The 16,333-nt window shown below is 38.2% G+C and overlaps 4 protein-coding genes across 4 annotated transcripts in view; 2 read left to right on the top strand and 2 right to left on the bottom strand.

Annotated features, from left to right (window-relative positions):
* LOC105455787 overlaps positions 1-5,535 on the bottom strand; it is a 46,582-nt gene extending 41,047 nt beyond the window's left edge. The window contains exon 1 of the mRNA XM_011699377.1: positions 5,374-5,535. The gene's annotated coding sequence lies outside the window, so the exon portion shown is untranslated. The remainder of the gene's footprint in view (positions 1-5,373) is intronic.
* Positions 5,536-6,165: 630 nt separating this feature from the next.
* LOC105455786 lies at positions 6,166-7,321 on the top strand. The gene is made up of 3 exons (XM_011699375.1): positions 6,166-6,228; positions 6,543-6,784; positions 7,065-7,321. The coding sequence occupies exons 1-3, from the start codon at positions 6,169-6,171 to the stop codon at positions 7,177-7,179; spliced, it is 417 nt and encodes a 138-aa protein (XP_011697677.1). The 5' UTR covers positions 6,166-6,168; the 3' UTR covers positions 7,180-7,321.
* Positions 7,322-8,472: 1,151 nt separating this feature from the next.
* LOC105455788 lies at positions 8,473-14,187 on the bottom strand. The gene is made up of 10 exons (XM_011699381.1): positions 13,757-14,187; positions 11,963-13,372; positions 11,456-11,820; positions 11,007-11,339; positions 10,637-10,901; positions 10,107-10,525; positions 9,773-10,003; positions 9,217-9,692; positions 8,954-9,065; positions 8,473-8,881 (listed from the first exon to the last, which is right to left on the bottom strand). Exons 1-10 carry the CDS (start codon positions 13,770-13,772, stop codon positions 8,726-8,728), a joined length of 3,783 nt encoding a protein of 1,260 aa, XP_011697683.1. The 5' UTR covers positions 13,773-14,187; the 3' UTR covers positions 8,473-8,725.
* Positions 14,188-14,202: 15 nt separating this feature from the next.
* LOC105455789 (mediator of RNA polymerase II transcription subunit 15) overlaps positions 14,203-16,333 on the top strand; it is an 8,112-nt gene continuing 5,981 nt past the window's right edge. Inside the window, exons 1-4 of the mRNA XM_011699382.1 lie at positions 14,203-14,415; positions 14,806-14,893; positions 15,366-15,417; positions 15,818-16,012. Of these exons, the coding sequence (XP_011697684.1) occupies positions 14,357-14,415; positions 14,806-14,893; positions 15,366-15,417; positions 15,818-16,012 (394 nt within the window). The 5' untranslated portion in view covers positions 14,203-14,356. The remainder of the gene's footprint in view (positions 14,416-14,805; positions 14,894-15,365; positions 15,418-15,817; positions 16,013-16,333) is intronic.

A 16,333-nucleotide genomic window follows, 5' to 3' on the forward strand; every position in this document is an offset into this window, starting at 1 on the left:
TCGTTGGTATAATGATATAATAACGCGGATCGCCGCGAATGTCATCGCGCTCCGTTTCGATCTCCGATTCGCAATCGGATAGTATAATAATGGCGAGCCGAATCGCGGACTGCGGAGGATGAATCGGATTAACCAACTTCCTCGGTTTGCCTCGAGTGCCACTCGGCTGTCGTATTTTCAGCGGAAGGAAGTTCGAAGAATACTTAATTCCGATCGTAACGTTTTTTTAAAAAGACAATGTTATCGCAAGTATTATATTCTACACAGAATTCATCCTTTTTTGATTGTCATTACAAAAGAAAAAATTAAATTGAGAATCTCGATCAGGAAAAAAAATTACTTCAAAATTATTTGATAGAAAGATAAAAAATCTTGCACGGAAAGAACGATTTTGCTGGATTTAGATTTGAAAATAATTCTTGTTGGACCATCAAAATAATTTTTGTTGGAAAGTTAAACTGATTTGCTAGAATACCAAAACATTTTACAGCAATGCTTATCATTTTTTAGTTTCCAACAAAATTACTTTGATGATCCAAGCAAAATTATTTTCAGATTCAAATTTTTTTTTATCTTCCAGCAAAATCGTTCTTTCTGTGTAAATTAAAAGCGATTTACGCGAGTTTTGTTGGACACGTTTATGAGGATGTTATTGACAAAAAATAATCATAAATAACTTGTGCGGTTTGTCAAATGTTTGTCTGCTCCCGTCTGTAATCTGTTATCTGATAAAAGATTGAAAAATATGACAAATGTTGTCACTCCGGCGCGCGTTACGTATATAGATGTAGAATAATTCGCAAAGGTGCATTTCGATCTTTCTAGCCTTGGGGACTGTGTTGACAACTGCAGTTACACTTGATCGTTCCGGAATTATCCATTGCGAAATCACGCGCCATTGTGCGTCTGGCATATTACATATGTTATCGCGCGAAGTAACAATATCTCCCACCCGCATTAGCATATCGTAAGCCTTACGCGCTCGCACCTATAATACTTGCGGAGTACACGTAATTTCATTTGCTAATAGTTCATATATATGAGCAGCAAATTTCTCCCATTAACTTTAATGGCATAAACATTTTCACTTTTCGCGTTTCCGCCCTGAAGAAAGAGTTACGTGATCGGCATCCAGAAACGAATGCACCTGCAATTAGTATTAATCAGGTACACGGAGAGAATTTCCTATTAAAATTTACCCTGAAAATCATGTTAAATAGTGGGATAACGTAGTATTTCGACAAATTTTACTGTGCTACAATAAATCGGTTGTACACGAAAAGAACGATTTTGCTGGATAACAAAAATTTTCAGATTTTTTTCTTATCTTCCAGCAAAATCGTTCTTTCCGTGTAGTGTACATTAAAAAAATAGTGAAGAAAATCATATAAAATTCGTCGAAATGCTATGCTGGTCCTACGATTAACATGATTTTCTGCAGGGTAAATTTTACAATAAAATTCTCTCTGTGTAGCTACTTATCAGTACTTCCACCGGAGATTCAAGAAAAGCTGTATTCTTCGACGAGATGTAATACAACATAATCTGCAAGAGGGGCACGTCAAAGTCGCGATCGACTCTGTACGTGCAGTCTCTCTCGGGTGACACACTTGGGCGGGATGCTGGGATCCTCTGGCGGGGCAGCGATTATCGCGCATTTAATTGTGCCACACTGTTACGCTATCGCGTTAATATACACACCGCAGACGGTGTACGTACATATGTACTAATGGCTTGTTTATTGCACTTAAGCAGCCATTTCCTGCCGCGTCCGCGTGGTACAATATCTAGGTACTCGCCCCTCCGTGTGCATTCCATAATGCACATTCTTGCGGCAAAAGAGGCACGCATCGCTCCCCTGTCCCCTCCCCTCCTGCCCCTCTTCATCATTAACCCGCCACCGCGTTGGCCCCGTTGTCATGAAACACGCGTCCGTCCGTGTTCTGTGAATTAAAACGGCAAATTGTACGGGGTGCCGCATTCACATCGCGCGCGCTTTCTCTCAGTCAGCAGATTCTTTGACCGATTCTCTGTGGTACAAATGACGGATGCCCGGCGCACCCTGTACGTAGTAAACAATTTTGCAATTTCACATTGCGCGTAGGTAAAATGACCCCGGAAATTTCCCATCGTCTGTTCCTGCTCGAGAACTCATTCCATAATTTAAACAAAATGTTTCAATATTATATAAATTTAAAATTTAAAAGTAAGTAATTAATTACTTTCCACAGTAGAATTTTCCGTGTGAAATTTGCTTTAACAGCGACTTAAGTTACGTATATACGCATTGAAGATTAGAATTTAATCAATCTGCAGAACGAAACGCGAAATAAAATTAAAATTACCTCAATGGCCGAGTTCTAATATTTAATTTGCAATTCCCAATCTCCAATACGTGGTATCTGATAGTTGGAGGGGGGGGGAGGGGGTCTGATAGTCGCTTTGCGCGATTTCACTGCTACGCCACGCCGATATTTGAGACCGTTACGACGAAGATCTGGTGCGGTTCTCCATCAAATATTTTGACAACAACAGACTTTGCCGTTGAGACAGTCGCCGATGACGCAGCTGCGGCAAAGGCACCGTTGCCCAGTCGACAGATTTTATCAGCTGCCCGCTCCGCGGACGACGGTGAGAACGCGACCGACAGGTTTTTAATTCGCCGTCGCGCTTTCGCGTTCGCGGCCGTCGCGATTTAACGCCGCGCTGGATACTTTCTAACCCATTCATACTTTCTATAAACATTATCGCCGCATTTCCAGAGTGCTGCTGACCGCTCGGCTATCGCGCTAGTATTTCGATTCGCGTATAACACACAACGCGCGCGCGGTGCTGCTGCATGCAATATATGTGGTTACGCGACGCGTGGTTGTTGTACAGGGGGAGAGGGGGGGGGAGGAAGGGGATGCCTCGGCTACCTCGTCGCCGCGCCGCGATTCCGGTTCTCACAGAATCTTTCCTACGGCACTGCCGAAGGAAGCCACAGGAGCACGAAGGTCGCGGGGTATGTCGCGTTGCGTCGCTTTGCGTCGCGTTGCGATCGTCATTACGTCGAATACCTTCAAGTGCCCTAAATCTGCGACACCGGTCGCGAACAAGCGAATCCGAGATATACTTTCATGTATATGCCTGCAGCGTGAACGCTCTTTTGCGAAGCCATTGACATCGATATTGATAAAAATAGAGTGACACGAAAAGAAGATAGGCGGATTTCACACGTCAATTATATAGGTGAACTGAGGTTCTGCATTTGCATATACGAAGGCTTTGTTTGTTTTCGCAAATCTTTTCTAAGGTCCATTTCTACCAATGTAGACTATAACTTTAATCTCGGTTTAATTCAATTTTTATCTTCTTTTAATTCTTACAACTAGAAAAAGACAAAAATCAAGTTAAACCGAGATTAAAGCTAATCTACATTGATAGAAATTGACATATGCCGATCTAAACTCATCTCAAACAATCCGGAATTGTTTATTTTCGTGTACAGTATGAACGCTTTTTCGCGAAGCCATTGATGTCGATATTGATGAAAATAGAGTGACACGAAAAGAACGGCGGATTTCACACGTCAATTAGGTGGACTGAGGGCCTGCATTTGCATATCCGAGGCTTTGTTTTCGCATATCTTTTCTAAGCCGATCTAAACTCCCTCTCAAACAATCTGGAATTGTTTATTTTCGTGTACAATTGAGCTGCAACTTGCTTTCGTTAATGACCTAAAGATTATAAATTAAGAATAAATATAAATTATTGAGTTATGAACAAATTATTGAGTTGAGGCTAAGCCGCGAAAAAAAAACCGAAGGTGAATTAATTGAAAGATACGCGATTAAATAATATTTCAGCGAGAGTGAACGTTTCGCTGATAAAAATTTCATGTAAAACACAAACGAAAATTAATACATACACGACAGTCATACGATATATTCCGTTTGATTTCCGCGAATTCCCACTGACACTTGATGCTTAAAATTGTCTTCGCACTTATCTCGCGGCTGATACGAACACGTAAATCGCGATACAGTATCTCCGAGGACACGTTCTTCACGTGTGTGCGAGACACACAAAGGCGATTCGCGAGGCAGGTATCGCTTTGGGTTTCGTTAGAAATAGAAAGTATCCGCTTCGAGTAATCCGCTCAAGTATTACAGATTCGTCGATGAGGCTCGGAAATCTATAGTATCGATGGCGAATATTATACGTGTATATATATATATATATATACACACGCACAATGCCGATCGCCGAAGTCTCGCCGTAAGGAGCATAAAGCGTGCGAGTGAAAGGCGCTATGATAATCGGCGGCGTTACAAGGGCAGTTTAAAAAAATTCGCGTATATGCACTACTGTCGCCGCGCCGCGCCGCGCTCGCGCGTGGGAGCGCGCGTTTAAACGCGGCGGCGCAATTACGCTGCTATTTTATTTCCTCGCGTGATATAACAAAACTCCGTGCGACGCACGGGGGATAGGGGAGGGGGGGAGAGGGGTCAACATACGTCTCTTATTTCTTCGACGCTCTCTTTGTGTTTACGGGGCCAGCGTTGTTATGTATATCCGCCATGTGTTTGATCAATCGCCTCCCGCTCGCGACGACGTTCCTCGCGGTTTGTACACATTCGTATCGTTGGCCCGCGTAAAAGCGGATCGAGACTCAAATTTCCCCGATAAGCCCCGCGTATCTCGGTAATTTAAATCGTTTGCTTTCAACGAATATATATATATAGGTATACAGACCGCTTAAAATATATCGCCCCAAAGTCTTCAAAGTCAACTTTCTTTGAATTTGATTATTTTAACAATGCTAATTTTTTACTTGTCACTTTTCGATCAACGCGACGGCATGTGTATGTACACGAGGAAAAATTTGTAACCCGCTCCTTCGAAACTGTAAGCGGCATTGAATTTAAAACGGAGTATAGTGTAGCGCACACGTCACCTCGATACCGCGAAGCGCCGTAGGACGATCGGTGTGCTGTTTGCCGAAAAAATCTCGACGACACGCGACTCGCGACATTTAAATTCTCGACAATGTCAAACGAACATCGGTATTGGTCACCTGCCAGTGGAAAAAAGTCTAGGTGGGTAAAACGGTCGGCGCCGATATCGCTGATTCGCGTGATCGCGCGATTCCTGCAGCTCGCACGGTGTATCGCCGATAAGCGGCGCGATATCAACAGGTCCGCCGATGCGTCGCGTCGCGTCGCGTCGCATAGCTTCGTGTCGTGTCACCGACACGTCGCGCGTCGCGTCGCGTAGCCGCGGCGGACAACACAAAGCGAGACAACGCGACGGTTCTCTCGGCGTCGTCGTCGTCATCTCGTCCGCGCCTTCGCCACGCCATGTGTGCCACGCGCGTACGTTGGTATTTACCTGTCCGAGTCCGGGAGAGGACGAAGACGAAGGTTTCCCCGAGATTTCGCCTTGAAGAGAATTCCACCACTGTCGCTGGCACACCACTGTGTATACCGGCGATCGCGGCACCACTCGGTACCACCTCACCAATACGCGCCGAGGGCCTCGCGCGGCTCCGCCGCCGCCGTCGTCGCCGCTTCTGCGTCAGCTCGTCGTGCCGCCGATCGCCGATCCGCCGCCGCCGCCGTCGTCGCGCCGAGCGCACGCTCGGCGCGCATATCCAGGCACATCCGATGCTCCGAGAGAAGCGCGCACGGCGAGCCGACGTTCCCGTTGCGCGAGCGAAAAACAAGAGACGCGATGCGATGGGAGCGCGGAATGCGGTGGAACGCCGTGAAAGCCCGAACTCCTCGCCGCACGCGTTGCCTCGCGGCACTGGTGCTGGGAAAAATCGTGTCGTCGCGGCGCGCACTACACCGCCGCGGAGTGACGTTTGCGTCGGGCGTGCTCGGGGGGGCTGTCACGGGACCGAACCCCCGAAGCCTGTCGATCGGCCGTTCGATATTACGCTCTCGCGCGCGCACGCTACGTCACGTCGTGAAACGTACTACTACGGGGGCCTCGCCGCGATTGTAAATGCGCCGAATGCGCGCAAGCGCGAGCACGGCCGATGGCACACGCGGACGGACGCGCGAGACAAGCCGAATGCCGACGACGCCGCCGCCGCCGCCACCGCTACGTCGTTACGATAGCCGCGACTGCTCGCGATCACGGTGGTCGCCGCCGCGAGCGATGCGCATGCGCCGTTATTAAATGCTACTACAGATGTGCTACTCCGAAACTTCGGTGCGCCATTTCCGGTCGACATTCATCGTATGTAAACGCTTTAAGATTAATTTAATTATATCGAACTACGTATTGAAGATTGGGGGGATTGTAAATTGGAGATTAGAATTCAATTAAATAAAAATATAATATAATATTTAATTTTAATCCGTTTCGCTCTAACCGATTGAATTCTAATCTCTGATTTGTAATCTTTATCCATTTCTATAATTCAATATAAATTAATTTTAACCTTGGTTTAATTACTTTTTATCTTCTAGTTTTAAAAATTGAAAAAAGATACGGATAAATTAAACCAAGATTAAAATTAATCTACATTAGGCAGAAATGTATTCTACTAGATTCTAGGGACACACTTGAGTACGCGAAGCGATGACAACGCACCTTGCAGCGGATTCCTGAACCAGACGATCTCGTGCAAAGACTTGCTTCTCTCTGCTTTCCGTTCTCCCGGATTTTACTTTCCTCGGCATAAAAATAAGGAATCAGCCGGAATCAGTTGCAACTGCCAAACTCGAGTGATATCGACAAAAAAAATGCCTCTGCGAATAACCCGAAAGCACGTCGAACTGGCGTCGAAATGGTGAGCACTCCAGTATTTTTTGTATTCAAACTTCAGTCTTGATTAAAATGCGAATAGCAAAAATTTGATCATTCCATCTGTAATGACAGCATAGAATAAGCGTAACAAGTAGTAGCAAGCATTCTTTCCATTTTTATAATATTTTCACATATTTCTCTCCCTCTTATATGTCAAGAGCGCAGAATACATCTGTTTTACTCCAATGCAAAGTTAGGATCTTTTGCGCTGCGTCAGATGCTCCAAGTATTTAAGTTATCGAATGATTCTTTTACGTTTTCAGGTCTGCAACCGCAATGGCTTACGGAACTGGCGGAACCTTAGCACTGTTATACTTTACAGACTGGAAAGCAGTGGTTACATATATTCCATTCTACAATACCAAGTTTCAAGAATAAGGCACAGGGTTCCTCAATAAGATTATGTAATAGTGGAGCGATAGAGACTATTGTACCATGCTATATTTACATCTGTTACTATGTTTTCGTCTGTTTCATCTAAATTATAAGGTATATTAAATAAAAAAACGTATGTGTGAAATTGGTAACGGTGTATAAACTCGAGTTCGTCAATCGTTTTCCAAGGCTCTCTTCTTGCGCTGCTCGTAGATCACGTTCGCGAATTCCTCCGCTTTCGCGGCTCTTCGCCGTTTGATCCATGGCTGTATGTAAAGTCTGCGAAGGAGAACGAATCGCATTATCTGACGTGTGCCTAAATTTCACCCTCGCTGTAACGTCGGTACTTCATAAAAAAAAAAGAGCAAAATGTACCTACTTGAAACCTACTCCGCACAAGATTACGCCAGCCGTCAGAAGCCCAAGCTTGGCAAGCCTTTTATTTACTAGATTGTTGCTCTTCGTTACCGAACTAGAAAATTACGTTCATTACTGCGTATGTTATATTTGAAAATAAGAAAGTGCCATTTGTACAAAATCTCTGCCCGTAATCCGATTTATTTTGAAAACAATCAGTGGCATTTTTTTAAACAACAAATTACGAGTAAATAACAAGAAATCTTGCAATATATATTTTGCCGTCTTGTTATTCTCTTTTTCAGATTAAGCATGTAAACTTGATTTCAATTTTTTTTTTGCTACAAAATATTACTACAGTCAGTATTAATAATATATTGATGACACCAATAAGGATTAATATATACTGATTACTGTAATTGTAAGCACTAAATATACATAAACGTTATGTTACATAATCGCGAAATGTTCGATTATTATAACCGGCGTATATAGGTTATGATCGTACCGTCATTTGGGAAGAATTCAATTTACCTCATTTAGCCCGAGTTCCTTCAGCTCCTTTTCACGTTCTTTCATATGTTGCCTGAGCAAATGATTCCAATTGTAAATACCGAGTCCTGATGCTAAAATCAATGTGAGATAAATGTGATCCTTTCTTAATCCTTGCGGCACTCGAAATTTCATACTAGCTATGAATCTATGATCGCACATCACGGACGACGTTCGTATTTGTTTACACGTATATGTACATATACTAGGTTTCTCGCACGTGACTTTGAACTTTATCACGAAGGATTTTCGCTTCGAATAATTTTATCATAAATTTCAAACACGTAAACAATGAACAATAAATATATTCGTCAGTTAAGTAAATTTTATATATTAAAATACTATTATATATTAAAATTTATTATTATATTAAAATTATATTATATTATATATTATATATTAAAATTTTTTTCATTTCATCAATTCTAAATTGTTATTATATAATTACATATCGTTTGAACTGTAGGGGACATATCTGTAACATTTGTTAAAACATTTTTTTTATATAAACATGTATTTTTATCCAGAACATATTATATATAATTAATTATATAACTAAATTTATACAGAATATATTCCTCTGTCCTTTTAATTTTACCTTCCAGATAAGCTTCTTAGATCTCAATCAAGAGAGATTAACTTAAATCTTGCCCGAGTATTTATAAAACTTTTTGAATGTATTCAACTGTACTTTGAAGATCTCCTGCAGTGATTCTGGCAGTGTGCGAGATAGAAAGGCGAGTCCATGCTGATCACAGATGCTAATTAATTGACACAGAGATTCGTTCAAAGCCATCTGCGAGAGAAATGATAAATCTGATTAAAAATAATCTAATAGAACAACGGTTGGAGGTAGAGATATTTTTACCTTAACGTAAGATGGTACAGTGCCTTCCACAACCAACTGCAAGAGATCGGCGATCACGTAGGGACTCAGTCGGATCATATCCTTCTTCAATTTCACCAGCATGCTTGTAAATCTAAGAGAAAATGTCTATTACTTCCTTCATCAAATCAATTTTAAATCAGTTACTTCAAATAAATTTCATCAACATATTCTTGATCGCTTCGATACTATCGACGTATACCATTATTGGTGTATTAAAAATTTTTTTAATTAATCGAACTTACTTGGTGATATCGAGCGCGAAACACCTAAATCGATGCTCGTCGAATTTATCGGCTACATTTTTCGATGAATGGACAACGATCTTAACTATGTGTCTGTACAATTGCAATAAATTGGGCAATCTGTCTATTATCAAGTCCGTTTTGGCTTTTATCAGTGTTCTGCATATAGCGAGCACATCTTCGCACGACGATACGTTCGCTTGGCCGAGCGACTTCAAACTGATCAGTGTAATAAGATCGACCGTAATGTCGGGAATAATTAAATGTTTGGCACTGCTTATATCGCGAGACAAACGCAACAGCCCTGACCAGTATCCGCGTGGAATATCCAGCGTTAATACAATTTTCAACAGATTGTTGATCGCATTCAAACGCACTTTATTACGTTTAACGTTCATGTCCGTTCTCATTACACTGCTCCAAATGACAAACAGATTTGTCCATGCCGCTTCATCTTTTTGTGACAAGCTACTGATCTATAAACAAGGAATAAATTATAAATAATGCGTAAATGTTGTCAATAGCCGCTGTGTGAATATATTGATAAGGATATTACCGTCTGATCGTGCAACAATCTTAAAAGCTCGTAAAATTCGTTTAATCCGGTAGAGGCTAATAAAAGTTCGATCACACTCTTGCAAGGATGCTTCAGCATTATGAACCATAAGTTTCTGATGATCGTATCTTCGACTTCGAATATTTTACGATGTTGCAATACGATAACAGACAATTGTACACCTTGTTGCGACAATTCACTGTTATTTATATGACTTGAATTTTCTCGTGCCTGTAAAAGAAAAATTTATTTCTGAATGATCTTCGTGAATTTTCAACGCTTGAATTGCAAAAATATCCCATAAAAAAACTATAATTCCTTCCATATTACTTACCGCGAATATATTTTTGAGAGTTGATTCAGTTAATCGTTTCAAAGTGTCAGTAACTTTTCCAGTTTGAGCAGTTACTTTTAACACTGCTGTTAAACATTTTGCATCGAAAGCGTCGTTTATATCGTCAGGCAATACTTTTAAAATGGCTTTGGCTAACTTTTTCTCTGCCTTTCTGAAAATGACTTTTTGTTCGGCATTCAATTTCGGTTTGACAACATCCATGCATCCCAAAATAATGCACATAGCTTCCTTGCATTGAGCGCAACTTTTCACGAGACTCTTTAAAGTGGCATACGTTTTCACGTTCCTAAGAGAGAACTCGCAGGCTTTCGAAAACGCTTTATTTTGCGATAATTGGTTTACCAACATTTTTGGTTCTATATACTGCAATACGTCGATTCCGGTTTTCTCTAATAGATCTAGAAAATTTTTATAAATATTTTTCATTGGCATTATATTTTTGCATGTAACCAATAATTACAAAATTAAATTCAAGCATACAATGTTTCGAAGAAATAAAATTAAATTACCTGAAAATATCATGTTGCATAACGCAGATACTTTGTCACTTTTTTCATATTTCTTACTAATGAAAAATACGATCAAGAATATTAACATTCTTATATTGGGGCTGAAATATATCATCGGCAAATGAAGAAACACTTCTAAATATAATTCAATTTTAAGAGAAATTGTATCTGTCAATTGCATCCATTGTTCCTGCAATATCTGTTCTTTTAGAATTTCTAAGACTTCTAACAATTTATCATTATGTCCGTTCTCCATCAACAGCTTCTAAAATTGTTTAAATCAATTAAAATATAAAAAATGAAGAATTGGTTTACTATTATCAGAGTAAAAAAATTTGTCGACAGTACTAAATTACACAATATTACTTACAACGTTAACATGGTCGGTAATAGTTAGTGAAAAACTTTGTCCAATTTGGACAAGAATATGGCTTAGAAGGCACATAACAAAGCGCCTGTTTTCTTGAAGACATTCTTTATCTAATATGTCACGCCATTTATGAAAATTCTGTTCGCTCGTTGTTACATCAGCCAACAATAAACATGCCACTTTCGATATCTCTTTTTCATGTAGTAAGGCAAGCATATCCGTGTCATGTTTCAAAATAGTACTCCAGGAATACTCAAGGCTACCTATTAAACCATGAAGCTTAATAGGTTTATGTGATATATCTAACTTTAGTCGATGTAAAATAAGTTTATTCTGAAATTTCAATAGAAAAATATAGAGGATAAGCTCCTTGCAAGTGTTAAAAAAATATTCCATTTTCAAAATGAAACATATTGTAACGAAAATAGTTTTTTTTTTTTTTCAAATACCATGATATTCTTGCAATTGTCTTCTCCAAAGTTGGTAATCCTTTGAATTAATTGTTGCCAAGGATCATCCAGAATCGGAAATGGTAGTATCTTTGGCGCAGCATCTTTCAGAACATAATACTTAAACATATTCTGTATTTCGCTCAACGACTGCACCGCATTTAGCAGTATTATGGTAACAGTTTTGTTATGACTTAAACACAATGCCTCGTTCATCAACAGCGACAATGCATTCCCTACTTCACTGAAGCCATCGACAAATTTCTCGTGAGCGGATAATATTCTGGTATATTCGAAAATCTGCATGCCCTCGAAAAGTATAATGAGTAATTCTACCGTCGCCTTTAATATCAATATATTTCTACCTGCAAACCAAATTGAAAAAGAAAAATTAACTTACACATCTTTCGTCAGTCATTTAATTTAATTTATTCATTATCCTATTTCCAATTCACTCTTTATCGTTGAATTAATTATTAATCAATAATAAAAATACAAGATACTTACACGAAGTATTAGACTGCAACAATTCTGCACAATCTGTATTTAAATGATGCGTTAATGTCCTTAGAGTTGCAATAGTTTGTAAACTGGAAAAATTATTAATCGTTATCAAGAGCTTGATTTTAAATTCATCTGGAAAAATTGCAGACGTGTTGTTCGCTTTGTACGTCCTTTCTGTTGCAGCGTGCTGCTTCAACGATATTAATAATTGCGAGATGAACTTTTGCTCTCGTCTCAATTTCGTGCTGGAGTACAGAACTGCAATTAACAGGTTCGTGTGATCGACAGTTTGCCCTTTCATGAGTATCTTATTTAAAATAACCGAGGTATTTTTCTCTATCAAAAGCGGATTGATGTACGAAAGTTGCGTAAGCACTCTGCAATGCACACATGTCACATCGTCGTACGTCAAAATCTCATTTATGAGATTCTGAAAATACTCGGTCAACGTGACGCCGTCTATGGCATTATCAAAATCGAGCGTCAGGTCATTCAGTAGTTTGAGGATAGAGTCCAAGATTTCCCATTTGTACTTTCCCGAGAAATTAATTAGATTTCTGAAGAATGCATCCAGCAAAAGAGCATCGGATTTGTAAGTACCTATTACGGCACGGAAAATAAACTGATAAGTTAGAAGATTACTCTGAAGATCCGACGTCTTTACGTGCTCAGATAACACGCAAAATAAGTCTGGGAACATTGGCTGGCTGCTTCCGTCAGTCTCCTTATTTTGCACAGATCTGCTCTTTCCTAGCAACAACTGTTGGATGCACTTGTATGCTGCTATACCAAGCCGATTTGTGTTATCTGTACACGTGTGATCGACCAAAGTGCACATGGGATATAAAATATCCTGTATGAAAATTGATCTCAATTCGTCTCTTGTGGTGATCATCTGTTTATATATTTGCATCAGACTGTCAATAACGTTTATTACAGCATTATTTTCTGCAAGCGACAATTTACACGGCTCAAACAGTTGACTGAATTCTTCCTGTGTTGCACGACCAAAGCCGGAACGTTTCAACGTGTTATTTAACAGGGTTTTTATTAATAAACCCAGACTCATTGGTTTGTTTGTAAAATATTGCCGCATACTGTTGTTAGCAAGAAGCAAAGTGCAGCATTCAAGGATCTCCTCATACATGTTTTCCATATCGGTCTCCAATATTTGTACAAGCACATCGACCAAGGATTGTTTTACATTGGCTCTAATATTGATATGGTCAAACTTCAAACAATTATTCAAAGTTTTCCAAGCGTGTTGATTCATGGCACAAGTTTTGCACAGCCACTCCAGAAGCAAGTCCTCTTTCCGAACGAGTGGCAGATCGACTGCGCAAAACGCAGTTTCCGCTAACTTTAATCGCTTCGCCAAAGGATAGTCATCCGAGTTTAACCGCTTTAACAGTTCTGTGAAATGCATGAAATTCATAAAAAAATTTATTTTGAAAGGGCGCAATAATTAAAGTGCTGCCGTAAAAACATCTTTCTGCAATTCGATTTCCCATTTTAAAGCATTGACAGTTTTATAAGTTAATAATTTATATTTTGTTAATAAATTGCATCTGTTAATGACACTGTCAATAATTTTGTCAATAACTCAAATTTAATTTTTTATTTCATAGGTTAATTAACTTATGGGACTATTAACCCTTTAAAGTATAAAAAACCGAATTTTGGCAATTATACCACTTTTGCGGTAGACCACGATTAAGTATTGCGACAATAAATTATAGGTTATACAATCACGTGTCGACACATAGCCTGAAAACATGTAAGAAGCCCTTCACTTACCCCTTGACAACGCCATTGTAACAATTTATAGAATTTCTTGATCTACAAAATATAGTTTGTATCACATATATTTTAAATATAAAAACAAAATCAATACATAACTATAGAGCAAGAAATATATGTTCCAGGTTGCAAGAAATTTAAGGTTACTTCGTGTTGATGACATAAACTAACACATTATAGATAGATCGAGCAGCGAGTATGCCATACATTATAGCGTTTTCTAAGATCCTTGTCCACGATTGCGGACTGTTGACACACACATACAAATGTATGCACATTTGCGGCAGTTGCCCTCTGAAAATAGCAGAACCAATCAGAGCAGAAAACATTTCCTACTTCCACTCTCTCTTGATTCTCTCTGTCGCGAATTTCTTCATCCTTGTTATTTATCAGATATTAAACAAGGACAGATGACGCTCACGCTCGTGAAGTTGTCCCATCTAGGACGTTGGTTAGATCAGGTTAGACTAGACTGTACTCGTCGTGTTTACGGTTGTCTCTTTGTAGTCTGACTTAAACGTTAGATTTGCGTATATAATATTATTAATATATTCCTTATATCGTTTTCAAGTTTTATTTTAATAATTGGAGTGCATCATGGCCACAGACGATTCGTGGAAAACGCAACACTTTCGTCAGAGCGTTGTCGCGAAAATGTAAGTCAACAGCGTCGGTTAACCTCATAGAGGGAAAACGTCAATTGACATTAAAATTTTAAGCATTTATAGAATTTTTAACAATATTATCTGAGATTATTACATAAATTTATCTTTTACGTTGTATGTATTATTATTTATATATGTGTGTATGTATATCAATTTTATTCTTTGAAACCTATGAACATGTAATTTATTAGCAATGTGCATATATATGTTTCCATAATAGATTTATTTTCCGTCCTCTGTTACCTTTTTTTTTCTATACAATTTTTCTAATTCTGTTCTTTTTCCTTCTCTTTTCTGTTTCATAACGACACTTGCATAACACAATCAACTGAAATCAAATCTCAATTTCTCATTTGATGTAATTAAACATTTTGTTAACAGTGACGAAGCCATACAAGTGTCTGGTATGCCTACAACAAAGAATAGCATAGAAATGGAGAACCATGTCTTCCAGAAAGCTAAATCTAAGGTATATCTAGAACTATGCTGAAAACATATTAATTTTATTCTTGCAGCTGCATTGAGCTATACTTTCTTGATTTAAAATGAAATATAGATGTATAATGTTATGCTTATTAAACTAAAGATAAAATAAACATACAATTAAATATTAGACTAATATGAAAAATAAAAAATTTTAGATAGATAGAAATCTATTGAGTAACATAATAATGTTACATATTTTTATACATATTTATTTTTAAACTATATTATCTGTAATTGTATTTTTACTACTAATTAATTGGGATCTTTTTATAATATTCTCCTTTCAATGGTAAAATGCTGCAGTACTAGATTTGTTGTAGCATTAACTGTTTTCAAAGTTTATCTGAGAGTTATCACATAGATTGTATTATCATGTAGATTGTATTATCATTCTATTCTACTAGGCGCGTGTGAGACTTTCAACATTACATTAATATTTTTCTATCTTCTTACAGGAAGAGTACCTGGGTTTTGTTGCAAGATTAATTCTTCATGTCAGAGAAATGAGTAATATATAAATGTTTTATATTTATTTCGTATTACATTACAATGTGAAATTATCATAAAAGTAATGACTGATTTTTAGTATGTTAACGTAAAATATTAAATCATATGTAGCTTGTAAATTTTTTCAACGAGACAATATGTTTTTTTCTGTTAATTTACAAACTAAATAATTGTTAAACGAATAAAAATATTTGTTTTAGGAAAATAAATTGTAAATATATTCTGAATTACTTAATAATTTATTAAATTAATTGTATCATTAATCATATTTTTTAAATATTTTTTTTTATTTATTTGCAAAATTTTAAAGTCTTGTTTTCCTGTCGATTTTTTAAAAGTCAGTCTCATAACTTTTGCGTCAGATCTTATATGTTTTAATGAAATTCTTTTCTTCTCATAGATTCCAAGAAGGGTGCGGCTGGCAATGCAGCAGGTACTGCTGGCACCAACAATCAAGGCATGCCTGATCCAATTGGTGCTCTTCAGACATTAGCACGCCAGGGCACGGGAAATAATCAAATGATGGGCATGGGTGGTCCGGGTCCTAATCATCAGGGCATAATTCCGCAACCATCTGCAAATACCGCAACCAATCGTAAGGAATTGATTGAAGAATGACTTTTGTATAGAAATTATATTGAATTTGATAATGGAATAACTATAGGGCTTGCGTTCTTCCACATCTATCACAAATTATTCTAGCTATTCTATTAATATATCTATCACAATAAATATTATTTTTAATAAATCTATCTACTGCTTTGTCTAATTGCTTATTTTACTTTTTCTGCTTGAACACTATTAGCTAAAATTATTCTATCTATTCTATTAATATATCTATCACAATAAATATTATTTTTAATAAATCTATCTACTGCTTTGTCTAATTGCTTATTTTACTTTTTCTGCTTGAACA

The sequence above is a fragment of the Wasmannia auropunctata genome, unplaced genomic scaffold, assembly GCF_000956235.1.
Source record: "Wasmannia auropunctata unplaced genomic scaffold, wasmannia.A_1.0 LD335844.1, whole genome shotgun sequence".
NCBI classification, from domain to species: domain Eukaryota; kingdom Metazoa; phylum Arthropoda; class Insecta; order Hymenoptera; family Formicidae; genus Wasmannia; species Wasmannia auropunctata.